At 37.6% G+C, this 14,619-nt stretch overlaps 2 protein-coding genes across 2 annotated transcripts; one reads left to right on the forward strand and one right to left on the reverse strand.

Moving 5' to 3' along the window:
• Nucleotides 1-10,185: 10,185 nt before the first annotated feature.
• LOC108103053 (selenoprotein BthD) lies at nucleotides 10,186-10,814 on the reverse strand. The gene has a single exon (XM_017208367.2). It carries the CDS (start codon nucleotides 10,676-10,678, stop codon nucleotides 10,253-10,255), a length of 426 nt encoding a protein of 141 aa, XP_017063856.2. The 5' UTR covers nucleotides 10,679-10,814; the 3' UTR covers nucleotides 10,186-10,252.
• Nucleotides 10,815-12,262: 1,448 nt separating this feature from the next.
• On the forward strand, nucleotides 12,263-12,892 carry LOC108103056. Its single transcript, XM_017208369.2, has one exon. The coding sequence runs from the start codon at nucleotides 12,373-12,375 to the stop codon at nucleotides 12,769-12,771; it is 399 nt and encodes a 132-aa protein (XP_017063858.1). The 5' UTR covers nucleotides 12,263-12,372; the 3' UTR covers nucleotides 12,772-12,892.
• The last annotated feature ends 1,727 nt before the right edge of the window (nucleotides 12,893-14,619 follow it).

The raw sequence follows: 14,619 nt of genomic DNA on the forward strand, positions 1-14,619 counted from the left end.
ATCCTTGATTTATATGCGGATCTCGCCGAAGTCGCCTTGCATCTGCATGTTTTCGATTATTTGTTTGCCTCAAATGTGTTTATTGGCCTCGGCACATAATAAAATTATTTATTGCATTATAAAAAAATATAAAAAGAGTGGAATATACATACAAATGCCCGTAATCATTTTTCGCTGAGGCATCTACGTGTCGCTGCTCATGCTCCTTTTCAATTTGCATTTGCATGTTGCCCCATAAATACATAAAAGCCATGCCGAACCAAATAAATAAAATTAAAATAAAAATTTATAAAAGCAATAGCGTCAGGAGGCGTGGCAAGAGGGCGTTCAGGGATTTGTTTGCCACATGTGTGTGTGAATTGGTGCGATGGGTGGTTTTATTGTTTATCAATATAAAGCTCGTAAAATACCTGAACAGGGGAGCAGACCTTCGGTTAATGTTGGTGTGTGTACGCTAGAGATGAGCGATTTATGGGGCGAAAGGTTATTTTGCTTGATTCGGTAAAACAAAAATGGGGAGGAAATTTATCAACTAAGATCCTGGCAAGATTATCTGATTATGTTAAGAAGATTGACAACGGATTTCCTACTTATTGAACACATAAAATATGATAATATTAAATTAATACTCAGCTAAGCTATTCTGATACCATATGCATTTAAATTATAGCATGATATTGCCGGTAGAGAGCCCAATTAATGCTTTTAACATATTTTATTTTTTTGGTTTTTCGGTAAAAGCCAAACTTGAATATTGATAAATAATTTGAAAGCTCTTAAATTAATATTTTCCAAAAAAAATGCAATTCCCATTATTGATTTTTAACCAGAAACGTCATTGAATTTAGAAAGGTCGCCGTTGCTAGCCTCAAAGAAAATACACAAACAGATGCTTTCATATAATTTGCCATCCTTTAATTTACCCTTTTGGTTCCATTTTGGCTAGCTGTGGGTCATGTCTAAAGCTCATTTTCCGCTGTCACTGACTGTTGCCATTTTGTTCGGCTTGCCTTTAAAATATAGTTTTATAAAATGTTGTTGCATACTTTTGCGGGAGGAACTCGGCAAAAGTCCTTTGTTTCTAGATTCCAGCACATTCACGCCGACTGTGTGTATGTGTGTGTTATAATTCTAGTTTATGCTTGGGGGCGTCATTCACATAAAGTGCTTATGCGTCTATGTCGCTTTGTCATTTGCCACCCACTCGGTCTCCGTTGGTGTAAATAATATTAGCACTAAACAGACGAAAACAATGGGAGAGCTAGAGAGCCTTTTCCAGGGCATGCATATGCAGGGGCATCACCACCCAGAGCCATTTCCATTGCCATGACAGACCTCGTCAGAAGACGACAGGCCATGACGTCCCAGGCTAACCTCTTTGGGCGGTGTGGGCATCTAAGTACATATAGCCCTGGAGCAATAAACTTTTCATTAGCAAGTCAGTTTGTTGTTTGCCCGCGACAAAAGGCTTTAAAAAGTACTGTAGTCACTAAACATAATCAAACGAAAAGAAAAATGTCAAGTCAATGTTTTTGCTTAATTAAATAAAAATGTAAGCTAGCAGTGCAGCAGTGAATGGACCAAATATTCGATTGTTAAGAGTACAAGTTTTGGTTTAGAAGATTTAATATTTATTTGAAGAAACTAACTTATCGATTGACTACTGTATTTCTGGTTTGTGCGGGTCCTTAAGTGCAAAGCTCTTGCCACGCAGCAGCGACAAAAATTTGTCAAAGGTTTTTGCCCCGCTCCTTTTTATGCCATGCAGCGCCGGGACTATAATTGTTTTATGTTCTTTTTGTTTTTACAGTCCGCAAATAACTATTACAGCGCAAATGAAGTGTGCCTAGGCAGAAAGTGGGAGTGACTGGGTGTTATGTTTTCAGAGAGTTTTTGGTTAGAAAATAGAGGAGAAAGGTGGTCTTAAAAGTTTCGTTGAACCGCAATGAAATGGTAACTGCGCCAGAAATTTTGAAATATTCTGAAGCATTGAGCTAATTACTAAGCTGCCATTCTAGGTCTCGGCCAACTTGGCCTACAATGGTATACTCCCTTCTGTTTACATTCCCTCGATTTCTTCTGCTATCTGGCTAAAGCACTCTTCACATCATTTGAATAAGCCTTAGTCAAGTTGCGAGCATTTGCAATGCAAACCTAAAGAGAAATATTTTTGACAGAGGTGAATCGACTTAAATAAATTTTTTCATAATATATAAAATATAAAAATATTAAACATAAGCTCATAAAATAATTATAAATCATCTTTTTTCTCTAATAGAAACTATTTAGGTCAACTCAAGCTTAGCTTTCTGGGCTATTAACCATAAAACCATAAAAATGTTTGGTCCTTGCAAAAAATTTTTTAATTTAATCTTATTAGTACAAATATGTTCTTCATTTTTTCAAATCCATTATTTCTGATAAAAAATTTTATTTATTTTACCACTGTTCACAGCCATATGCAAATGTATATGCAAATATATAGAAAGAGCACACGCAACTCATTTTTCTGAATCCTTTTTTTTTTGCCTTTTATTGGAAGATTTTTCTTTGCCCTTTGCCGTGGTTCGATTAATTTTTTTTAGCTTCGTTTGATTACGCAAACATTATGGATTTGGCGTTGTTGTTATGCATGCAAAGCCAAGTGGATGAGGGGTTAAGCATTAAGGGGGGTTTTTGAAGATGCGGGAAACTCTTGCTAATGCTGATGATGACTATAATTGGGTTGTTGTCGACTGCATAGTTCTTGTTGCCAATTTTTAACATTTCTCATATCGTGTCGATTGCGAGAGTTTCAACGAAAACGTCAGGTACGTTTTCCCTTTTCATTCATTTTCCAGCACTTGATTTACGCAGCGAACGAGGGTAGAAGTTTTGCAATCGGCATAATAAGCTTTTCCATTTTACTAATTAGCTGGCTGGTTTAAGTGAAAATTCGCTGGGGGAGATTAAGTCGGGCTCCAAGGTTCTCAAATGCAACTCGATGGCCTGCAACTCAATCTCCTAGAAAGATAGCAAGTTGTTTGCAACAAGATTCTGGCTTAATTTCACTTTGGCAAATGGGGGTTAAAGTTGAGGGTGCTTGCCTGCCTGGGGTTAACCTGCCACAAAGAGGCCTCGGCCATCTCGGTGACTCGACAATTCCGCCTTTTTCTCCATCCTCGTAACATTTTATGTCGCATAGTTTTCCCACACATACACATACTTACTTTTGCATATATGCATAAATGCTGGTGTGTCTGAGTGTGTGCTATGTGGAAGGCATCTCAAATGGCGTCTCATTGTTGTTGCCGTGTGTTGTGCACTTGTCGCGGCGGCAGAAATCAAGAGAAAGGATGGAAAATACTGTAAGCGCTAATACTCTTTTTATTTTGTAAAAATATTTTAAGTTCTTATAAGGTGTTTCACACTCGGAAACTCTTTTACAAATTTAAAACTATTAGAAGAAAATATTTAATAAATGTTAAAAAATATAAATCTAATTAAGCTTAAGCTAAAGAAGATAAATTAAAAGCCCTTAATACTGAAAGAGTATTAGTAAAAACCTGAAGCAAAAAAGTGTTATTCACCCACTTTTTTGGGGACCACAAACATTCCAATGGCATCGTCACGACTTGCTCTTGTTCTTGTCGCTGCTCAGAGTGCCATTGCCATTTTATGAATAATTCATATCCACACATAGAGCCACCAGTGAGGTGGTGCGGCAGTCAAAAAAAAATGGGAAAACCACACGCATTCATTTTCATATTGACACTCGTCGCGGCAGGCATTGAGTTCTCCAAATCCAAGCTCGGCACCCTCTGTGGCAGATCCTCGTCAACGATTTTGGCGACATCATTGTCTCCTGGCCGGGGTCCTTTTGTCTACGCCCAGCCTACGGCAGCCCACCCTTTGTGTTGTCATTCTTAAAGCCTTGCCAGAAAAAACGTCAAAGGATGTAAAGAAAAAGGGACAATATCACTGGAAAAATGTAATACAAGTAAAGAACAAAATATGTAGAACTACTGAAAATTACAAAAAAGTGCTAACAGTCAATTTCCCTCATATATTTATATTCCCTTACATTTAAATCATGGCTATACTTTTATGCAAAATTTAAAAGTAAAGTAGGTGGCATTTTTTAAGTGAAGGCTATCTGAAGTTTATATTGAATTTTCCACAGTGCTATGGTCCTTCATCTTGTTTGGTCATCAGCGATGGCTTCATTAGACACTCGCACTCACTTACAATCACTTACAGCCACGCCACGTCCTCTGCTTTGCCCATACCCAAGTTGTTTTCTTTTCTTTTGCAATTGCATATCCGCCTGGCATCCTTTGTACCAATATCCTGTAGCTCCTGTTCCTGATCCGTGCCTCACACCCTTTTCCCCGCTTCCAGCCCCCTGCTGTTTGCTAACAGCTTTCCCTCACTCCTTTTCGCCTTGGCCAAGAGTGATGCTAATCGGCAATTGGCCGCGGCGTCGTTATGTGGCTGCCGGTAACTGTTTTTGTTGCCGCTATCGTTGGCCGTATCTTGCTGCCAAATTCGCTGATTCACGTAATTTGCCGCGACTGCAGCAGCGACAACGGCCAAAAGCCAGGGCCAACAACCAAAGCCAATGCCGAAGCCAATGTGTTGTCGTGTCGCTATTATACACTAGAAAGCCCAGCCGGAAAAGTGTAGGAACAGTAGATTAGGCTTGTGCACGAAGGTGCATTTTCCGCGGGAAAATCTCGCCCAGAGTATCTAACGTTCGTTGCAGTTATCCTGGCCATTTGCCGCCATTGTTTTGCAGTTAAATGAATCTTAAATAGCAACGTGAGCAACACACAGATACGAAAATCACACACTCGCTTGGTAGCCTTTCTAAAGTATCCTTTTTCTTCTTTTATTTTTCGGGTTTCCTTGTACTTTTCATTGCTACTCCTTTTGTTGGTGGCTTTTTGCTTAGATCTTCCGATGACTGAGCTGAATTCTTAATGCCTTCTAGCTTGAGTTGGGATTTTGGACGTTTTGCTGGCCAGGAAGTGACCATAAAAAGGGGCAGCGATAAAGCCATCAAATCATATTTAAGATTAAGTCATTATCAGGACAATGGCAGACCATAATCGAAACACAATTAAAACAACGCTGACGGCTTTTGAAAATTAATATTTATGGAGACTACTGGCAAACGGTAATTAATGGTCAATTTATATTTATCGTTTGCTGAAAAATTTTAAGGTTTTAAGCAGAATAAAATTTACAATTTGGTTATCGAAAAAGCTGTAAATCTTTGTTATTATCGTTTTGTACAGATACAGAAAATTAGTTTTAGACATTCAGAAATTAGGTATTGTAATGTAACCTTTAAAACTAAATAAATCAAATGCGAGATAATTTTTTACCTCATGGTAAATATGTTAGTTTTAGGAAGCGTTTTTAAAATTAGTCACAATAAAGATTTTAAAACAAATCCATTAAATGCACAAGTGACTTTTGAAGGCCTTAATCATTTAGTTATTTACTTCAGCTTTTTTCATAGTATAAACTGTCTTGAGTAATTTCAATGCAGATGTGTGTTGCAAACAGGAAGAACTATAAGCGAAAGAAAGTGATTTATGATCCCACGTGCTTTGCTTTTTGTATTTATTTCAACCAAAATTACTGACCTATGCCCAACTAATGGAACAACGAACCTTATGTTGTGCTGTTAAACAGTGTAAGCGACCAAAATATGTTAAATCTAACAGTCGAAGAGCTGGGAAAACTCTTAAATCCGTTAACAGTGGCTAAGAGAGAGAAAACTGCGGCTAACAGTGATGGCTCTTTGGGAAATTTTCTCTTACAAAAGATTACCTTTCGGCTCTCTCTTCCTGTTACTGAAAAATCTGCACTGTAGAAGGCACAAGAATGTTAAGCTAATGGCCAAAACGCAGCATAAATCACAGAAGTCGACGATGTCGACGGCAATGCGGTTGCATTGCGATGTCAGCACCTCCCACTAAAAACCTCCCCCTATGCATGAACCTCCTGAAAGTGTCCCAAATGTGCATTTAAATTAGCAAGGGACCCCCCTAAACCCTCCACACAAACCAGCACACACAACTGCAATGTCATTTCTATGCACAATGAATGCATAAATCATTAACAAACGTTCTCCGTTCGCCGCAAAAATAATAACAATAATGCTAAAAACTGCAACGAAACCACTGCAGCCACAATGCCCATGTGTGGAGGCCACCCAATCAGCAGTAAACCACACACTTCCCCCGAAAAAACATAAAGACACCACCCCATTTGGTTGCATGTGCAACCAATTACAGGCATTTCCGGCAATCAGTTTTTAGCGCCTGAAACTCGCAAACAGCCGAGCCCCAAAAAGCCCGAGTATAGTTGTAATCACTTTTGAAATTTGAAATTTCAATTCAATTCTCGTCGCAGCATCGATGTTCGATTTGCTGCCGTCACGCCCCCCAAAGCTGAGCACTCAAAATTTATGTTCCTATCCATAGATCATCACCGAATGACACTTGGACAGGGCCAGTTGTTGTTGTCATATTTGTGGGTGTGTGTGTGTGTGTGTGTGTGGCATGTCCTTTGGCAATCGGATAGCCTGACATTTCGACCAGCGATAAAGGATTGAAGAAGGGATTGTTCGGAACGTTGGACTTCTTTTTAAAACCAATTAAGTTGCTCAAATATTTGGAAAATAACAGTTATACTCGTAATATTAGCTTGTTTGTTGAAACTAGGTTTAGCCTAATTACTAATATTATTGTGAGCCATATTTGCGTACTATTTTGTATATATTTTATTTTCGTTGCATTTATAACATTTTTAACTAATCACTAATTAGCTCGATGACCTAAATTTTTGAATGAACTTTATAGAAACTTTGTATATTAAGTATTTCATTTATGAAATAATTGTGGCAATTAAACAAAATATTTGTAAAATAAATATTTCCCAGCCACCCTGTTTGCCATATGTGTCAGGGTAACCAGATCAAAGGACGGACCGGTGTGGTTGCGATTCCGATGTACGAATCGTATCTGAATATGTCTTGGCCATCGGAAAAGGTCTCACGGTTGACTGCCAGAGATTGCGAGACATGTCAATCGGTCAGCAGCGCTGGAGTGAACTTTCCCATTCACTCACCTTGGCCTCTCCCAACCACCAACATTCGGCCTGGAAAAATGTCAAAAATGGTATTTGTATTCGAGCCATATTCCGGATTATTTTCTGCCTTTTAATTGAAATTGAAATTGACTTTACGGCAGTTGTTCTATTCTGGAGTTTTTGTTGTTGCTAAACTTAATAGTGAAACCAAGTAAAGATTTAAAAGTTTTAATACGGCTGATTAAAACCAAAGCCGTTAACATGTGGCTTGTATCAACGCTAACTCTTTTAATTAAATAAGTGGCAGGCGGAGAATACTGATGATTATTATTTGAATAATATCAATATCCTCCAAATAATGCACACAATGCAAACATTGCATGGCCAACAAAAACTGGCACCAAAATATACATAAAACACAATGCCAATTAGCCTATTCAAAACTTTCCCACTTTGGTCAGGCATTTAAAAAATATTTGGCAAATATAAATTGAATGCAACAATGAACGAACATTTTCAGTTATTTAAAATGTGTTCGATGCTTTCTGTATTATTTTCATCCATACATCAATGAATATAAAAGGAACATTTAATTAACTTTTCAGTTTGAAATGGATAGTGATTGAGATGAATTTAAAAATAGAACTAATTTAATTATGAGAGCGCTTTTTTGATCTGAATTGTGTTTAATTAAATTTTTGGAATTTTTTGGCAGAGATAGTAGTGTATGACGAGCAAGAAATATGATAACCACCCATCAAGGATTCTCGAAATTGATTAATGGGGTCAGTAGAAAAGAGCGCATGAAGTGTAACAAAATCGAAAAGCAAAGATGTCTAAACCAGAAACCAATCACTTACCATTTGTTGCAGCTCGAAAAAGTGTTGCTCACTAATTGAATGTCATCCGGGCCATCGACAATGTCAATTTGAAATATTATTAAAATCATTTTACATCCACTTCTCGCCTTTTTCATAAAACAATGTCCAAGAAGCTGAAGGATTTGAAGGATCTCAACTATGAGTCGTAAAATGTGCGTAAACAGCATAAAATTTGCCTTTCGTTTTCCTTTCTTTTTAATTTTTTTCTTCATTTTTTTCACTTTTATTTTAAATATTTGCAGTGGCAGCAAAAATGTAAATGACAAGAAGATTATTAAAATTGCAGGAGAAAGAATTATCACGAAAGAAAGAAGGGTTTCAGTAAGTGGAATCTGATTTATTAATCAGATTAAAGGGAGTCATTAAAGCTTGAGATTAAAATTTCAAATTAACTAAGAGGATGTAAATATAAATGTATTCTAATAATAAAATCTGATTTATTAACAAGATTAAAGTTATAGATTTTACCCAAGGAAGTAATAATTGGGATAATAGTAAAGAATATCATGGGTGCAGGCTAAAAAGCATATGCTGTCATCTTTTTCTTAGCAAGTAAACGTATCTTAAGCTCTAATAGGTAATATAATAATTGTAATATAAACTTTAATTCAGACTTTAAGCGAAACGAGATTTTTGGGCTGTTAAAAATATTGCAGTCTACTCAAAAGTATGCAACATTTTTTGGCAGCCGCTCAAGCAGCTAGACACCAACAAAATGCGGCATTTGTGTTATCAATACTGACACTGAAACCGAAAGCCGAAGATGGAAAAATAAAATAAAAAAAGGCAGCCGCCAACAGAAGAAATCAACTCCAGAGATGTTTTACTTATAATGAAGTTCATTTACTTTGTGAAGAAATATAAAAAAATGAAAATAAAAAAGAGGGGCTCACAAACTGTTTAGTTTCATGTTCCGTTGGCTGGCGGAAGAAAAAACGAAAAGTGCATGTATAGTTCTACTGCAATGTCTCGTGGCCTTTGCTGTTTGCTATTGTTTTAGCTGTTGTTGTTTGCAAGATTAATATGCTTCCGCTTTCCACTACTTATGCTGCCTTTCAGTACCAGGTCCGGCACGTCCTGTCAGGACACACACACGAAACGGTGCACTGTAGGACGTAAAAAAAATTTTTAAATTTGTATTGCCTATTTGCACAATTATGCTTAACGTTTATTTATGCTCACGTTGTTAATGGTTAATTATCTCGTTTTGGTTGAGCAATTTTATGTGTAGTATTCATGGGATTTTTGGAAAAATATTACCTTTTGTTTTAAATTATTTAAGCTTAAAATAAACGTGCACATAAATTATATATTATTCGATTTTATATATATTAACTATAAAAACGAGCATTCAAGATATATTTATTTTCACCACTGTATCTATGGATCCTTCGATGCTTCTTTGTTTAATGAGTGTGCGTGTGTTCCTGCACCGGTGTAACTGTGTGTGTATGTGTCTACAATGCGTGTGTTGAAAACTTAAGTCACGAAAGCAAAAGGCGGGCCGTCAGGCAAGGAAAATAGTATACAACTACTTTAAGAAGGGGGATTTATTGTGCTCTTTGCCTTTGCCAATGCAACGCCGTTGCTTTTCCGTCCCTCCATGTCCCTGCCTTACCCGGGGACAAACTTATTTCGCCCACTGTGTGCTCACCGAGATGCAATGAAGCCGAAACGCAGCACTCAACTTGAGCTTCTGTCGCTCCTTCAAAGATCCCTGCTACGAGCCGAAAATCTTAACTGAGAACTGGGAATCGTCGAAAATGAGCAGGAAATAAGGCGAAGGACTTTTGGATGCCTTCTGGAATTTTCATTTGCTTCTTTTGGAGCTGCCATAACGGCCGCCTGTATGCAGTTACACATCACACTTTAGTTGCACCAAGTGGCACTTTTCGCCGGCGCAGAGTTTGTCTTTTCATTAGTTTCGGGTTTTAGTGTTATCTTCTGAGTGTCTGCCCAAAAAACGGAATTCGTTGGGCTAACTTTACAAATGAACTTTGGCTTTAACGAAATGATGAAGCCTGACCTTTTGATGGCTTTTTTTTTTGGCCATTTTAATTTACTTTTTAAGGGCAAGATACATTTTTAGCTCAGTAAATTTTTGGTTGACTGGCTTGACTCTAATTGGGTTAAAGGAAAGATATCATAACCTGGGATAGACATTTTTGATTGCAATCTTTATAGCAAAAATATTAAATAAGGAGTAAACTAACAATACAAATACCCGGTTATAACTTTATTTAAATTTACCCTGCTAAGACGTAACATAAATTACGTTTTTGTAAGATTTATATAAAGTCTTTCCCTCTCCTAACTCGACTGCCTTCGTTGCGCCGTAAATTTGTTAGCATCCTTCGATGTGATTCTTTGTGGGGATCCCTGAGTTTAAGGGCAAAGCAAACCGGAGTGATTATGTCGTCCACATGGGGTACCTTTGATGCACTTGGCATTCTCCTCAGTCCAGTCCATACACTTTGGCGGGCAGCACTGTCATCTGTTGGTTGCAGAGCAACTGCCACCTCAAATGATCCATCTTGCGGGGGTCCTCTGTCATTGATCCTTAGCTGGAGCTTAACCCTTGGCTGGATGGCCCTCAAAGCCTCGGCTAGCGAAGAATACAGATGCAATGCCTGTTTCCTATATGTCTGCCGATATCGGCAATGTTCTATGTAGAGTACCGGCTGGAGTGGATCCAATGGCCTTTTGTCGGGCATCTCGAAATGGACAGATGGACAGAATCAGCAGGTGGGAAACTTGGACAGACTACAGATTACGGATTACGACGAACAGGAGTCATGGCAGGATTGCAGGAGAGAGTCCCCTGGTCAAGGGGAGAATCTGAGGCCCAGAGATTTGACACAATTCTCCTGGGCAGCTCGAACTTCAGCTCCAGCTTATCGGTGACCACTCAACCTGGCGGATGGAGGTTAAGGGGGCACCTTCATAAATCAAACAAAAGAGCGTATCTGACAAATAAATCTTCGAGGGCGAAACAGGCTCGGAAAAAAGAACATGCAAATGCGCATGAAATATGCAAAAGCCGCAAACCTTAAAACGAATACAAAAATTAAATCAGCCAACTTAGATACAGTGGTCATTTGGATATGAACACAAGATAAGTCAGCTACAACTTAAATCAATTTAATATATTTTTAATAAAAACCACATAAATACGTACGAGATAGTTGTATTACAAAATATCTCCAATAAGAAAAGGAAATAAAATATAAAAGGAAGTTAAATACATAAAATACTTAAAAATATACCAATAAGTTGTTTTGAAAAAATTATAAAAATCCTGAAAAAAAGTTTCCATTTATGAGTAAATACTGTACATCTAGCAGATTGTCCAGTTTTTGCTGACATTTTGACCTGCGGCGTCGTGAAAAAAGAAACCATTTTTCTACAAAATTTCCCAAGCTAAAGAGTAAAGCATGCCAAACGCACAGACACAGCCAAATAGAATGCTGCTGCGCATAGAAAGGAAGCCAAATGAAAAAAAATGTATATATTTTAATAAACCAAACACAAAGCTGAGAAAAAAATATGGGAAAAGTACGAGCGCCTCATTTTCCAGCACCATCGGACTGTCGAGCCAGCGGCAAGGTTAGCCAGTTCATTCATTCGGTTTTATTCACAGTTATTGAAAGTAGAGCAGCACGCTGCCTCTCGAATAATATGAAAATAAATAAAAGTAAGACCAAGTCGTGAGCTTCAGCAGTCCCAGCTACATGATAATAACCAAGGGTTAGAGGTCGGAACGTGAACCACCGACCCACAACTGATGACAGTTGACAGACGACAACGACGACGAGGAGGAGAATCTGAATTCGAAACTGAGTCCCACCACAAATCCCAGGGAAAATATATTCACCGAATCTTGGGGCTTGGATCTGCCTCCTTCCGCTGTGACGATTGGTTGCGGCTGTTCCCTCTGATTGGATCAACATACTTACTTAGTTTGTGTTGGCAAAAGACCCAACAAGCAGTCGCCAATAGTCATGGGAATGTCCTCGACTTTCGCTTTAAGTTGCCTAGGTAGTTTATTGCAAACATTTGCCTTTGCCTTTCACTTTGAACTCAAGAAAAGCCAAGAAAATTTAAAGTCAAGATTTACGAGAGCTTATCGGGTTGTTGGAATTTGTATTTTTTAAAAGGGTCCAAAAAGGGTCAATAGGTATTCCTTAATAAATGCTGTTATATTTATTAAGTAGAGGTATTGATAAGAAATTACTGTTTTTTATGAAAAAATAAAGGATAATATGTTTTCTTACATTATTTAAAGCTATTTTAGTTAAGTCGTAAAGAAGTTTTACAAAATATTAAAAACTGACTGAGATCCAATAAGCCTTGATTAGTATATCAGAAAAGAAAATAAATATTCTGTTTAAAAAAATATTTTAATAAAATGAATTGGTTTAACAATATTTGCGAAGAAAGTCGTTCCAAGTTTTCTGTGAAAAAAGAAGCCTTTAAAGTTCAGCGTAAATATGAAAAAAATCGCAATCTTATGAGCGCAGATGAGTGCTATAGCCTTATAAAGAATAACTTAAAGCCAAGAAGAATTGTCCGAGAAGACATAGTTTGGAAAATTCCCATTCTACTTATTTGCTTTGGCTGCGTTCTAGTTTTATTGATGGCATTCTGTTTCGTATTCAACTGCTTTATAACAAAGGTAAAAGCCACTAAAATGCCTAAGCGGTTTGAATTTGATATTTGTGAACAGCAACCAGTTCACAGAGGTGTACATAGTGAACGACCGAATCAAGATTCCAAAACTTGCTGCAATTGCTCCAATAGAAAGTGAAGAGAAAATTCACTAATTTTCAATCCATATAGCCCGTAGTTTTGTAAATACGTGTTTCCCGTATATTACTTTAAAAACGTGATATTTCACAGATTATTTTTCTTCATACCATATTTCACGATTCAAATTTTTGATAAAATAGATAGACGAAATTATGTATTTAAAAATCATTTTGCTGTATTCGATTTATATTTTCTTTGATGGGATTACTTAGATGTGAAAAATAAAATGAAACCAGCAGATTAATTTACTCGCCTGTAAAGTACTTACACTTTATACGTTTTTCCGGCAAATGATATTTTTAGCTGGCGGACTCATTACGATAATTGTCAACACAGTATCGTATGCCTTTCGGCAAGGACGAGGCCCCAAATTGAGCAACTTTCAGCTCGTCAGCTGGAACTTATAGATGACCGAGTAAACCGGTCAGTGGCCTCGCCCCATTTGTCAATGTTGGCCAACTCCTGCAATTGCCACAGGGCTGTGGCATAGCCTTCAACCTTCAGTTTCACTTATTCATTTTCCTCGGAGCTCACCGCCCTCAGATTTTCTTCTCCCACGTGCTTTATTTTTTCTTTTTTTTTCAGCTGCCCACAAATTGGCCAATGCGTTTGTTCGGGCATCCAGAAGTTGCCGGGGATTAAAAAACGCTTTGCATGCCAGCGGCAAAAAAAATGAAACCAAGACGAGGAAGTGAAAGGGGGATGGAATCGAACTAGGGCGGTGTGGGAAATGAAATGCGTAAATGAATTTGCGAAAATTATTTGCACCGCCCGCCTGGTCGAAGCTTGATTAAATTTCAGCGCCAACGAGTCCGGCGGGCATAAAACGAATCCGCATTATTTATAAAATATCCTACGAATAAATGAGTTTCCATTGATACACAAACATAGATGGCCGCTCATCGGGGGATTTCCCCGATGGACCCCAAAAATATATATATATATATATATATACAGTTTCTCCAATTTTGTCTTGGTTGTATTTTATTTATTTCAATTATGAAAAGTTCCTGCCGCCAGCACGTTTCCCGCCAAAATGCCTTTGGAAAAAGAAAAGAAGAAAAACGAAAAGCAAACTCGCAAATGGATTTTTTTTCTTTAAATTCACAAGAGTCCGTCCTCTTGTATCTGCTTTTTTTTGTTGGCATTTTTTTTCTTGCGGACGTGGGGTAAACAAACATTAACTGCTCAATTGTTTTCAACGCGCTGCTTTGTCCTGAATTGATGAGCTTTAAATTGTTCGGTCTTAGCTGCCCTCTTTTGTTCTTAATAACACCCAACTCCGTCTGGCTTTATAGTCCTGGGCACCCATCCCGGGACCCCTCTTCGTTGCCGCAATTTATTCATAATCAAGAGTGTTAGCCTAATTGGTATGTCAGGCGAACCATCTCATGGTTGTTATTTAGTTTTATGGGCGTTCTAGGATTTTAATTCTCTTTGAGGGTTTTCCTGGTTTTTTTTTACGAAAGAAGATTGGAAAATAAGAAAAGTAGGAAATAACATTAAGTTTACTGAGTAAATCGATATTAGAGTTGGTAAAAATACTTTTAGTGTTAGAAGAGAATGACTTTCATTGAATAGTTAATAAATGTGTTGTCAATTTTCAAAAATGATTAAAAGTTAAGCACCTATTACGGAACATCATTTGATCGTACTTTTTAATGGTTTTTCATTGCATTATAATACATTTTCTGACCGGCAACCTGAACAATAAATTCCATTACCCCCTCTCATATTTGCTTAAGGGTTTTCCCCACCCGCCGTTGTCTTCAACAGGTAAACATTTTTACGCTTTATTTTCTGTCTGCCTTCTTGTGCTTATTATTAAATATTTCCCTTACAACTT

The sequence above is a fragment of the Drosophila eugracilis genome, unplaced genomic scaffold (assembly GCF_018153835.1).
Source record: "Drosophila eugracilis isolate 14026-0451.02 unplaced genomic scaffold, ASM1815383v1 contig_1197, whole genome shotgun sequence".
Lineage (NCBI taxonomy): Eukaryota > Metazoa > Arthropoda > Insecta > Diptera > Drosophilidae > Drosophila > Drosophila eugracilis.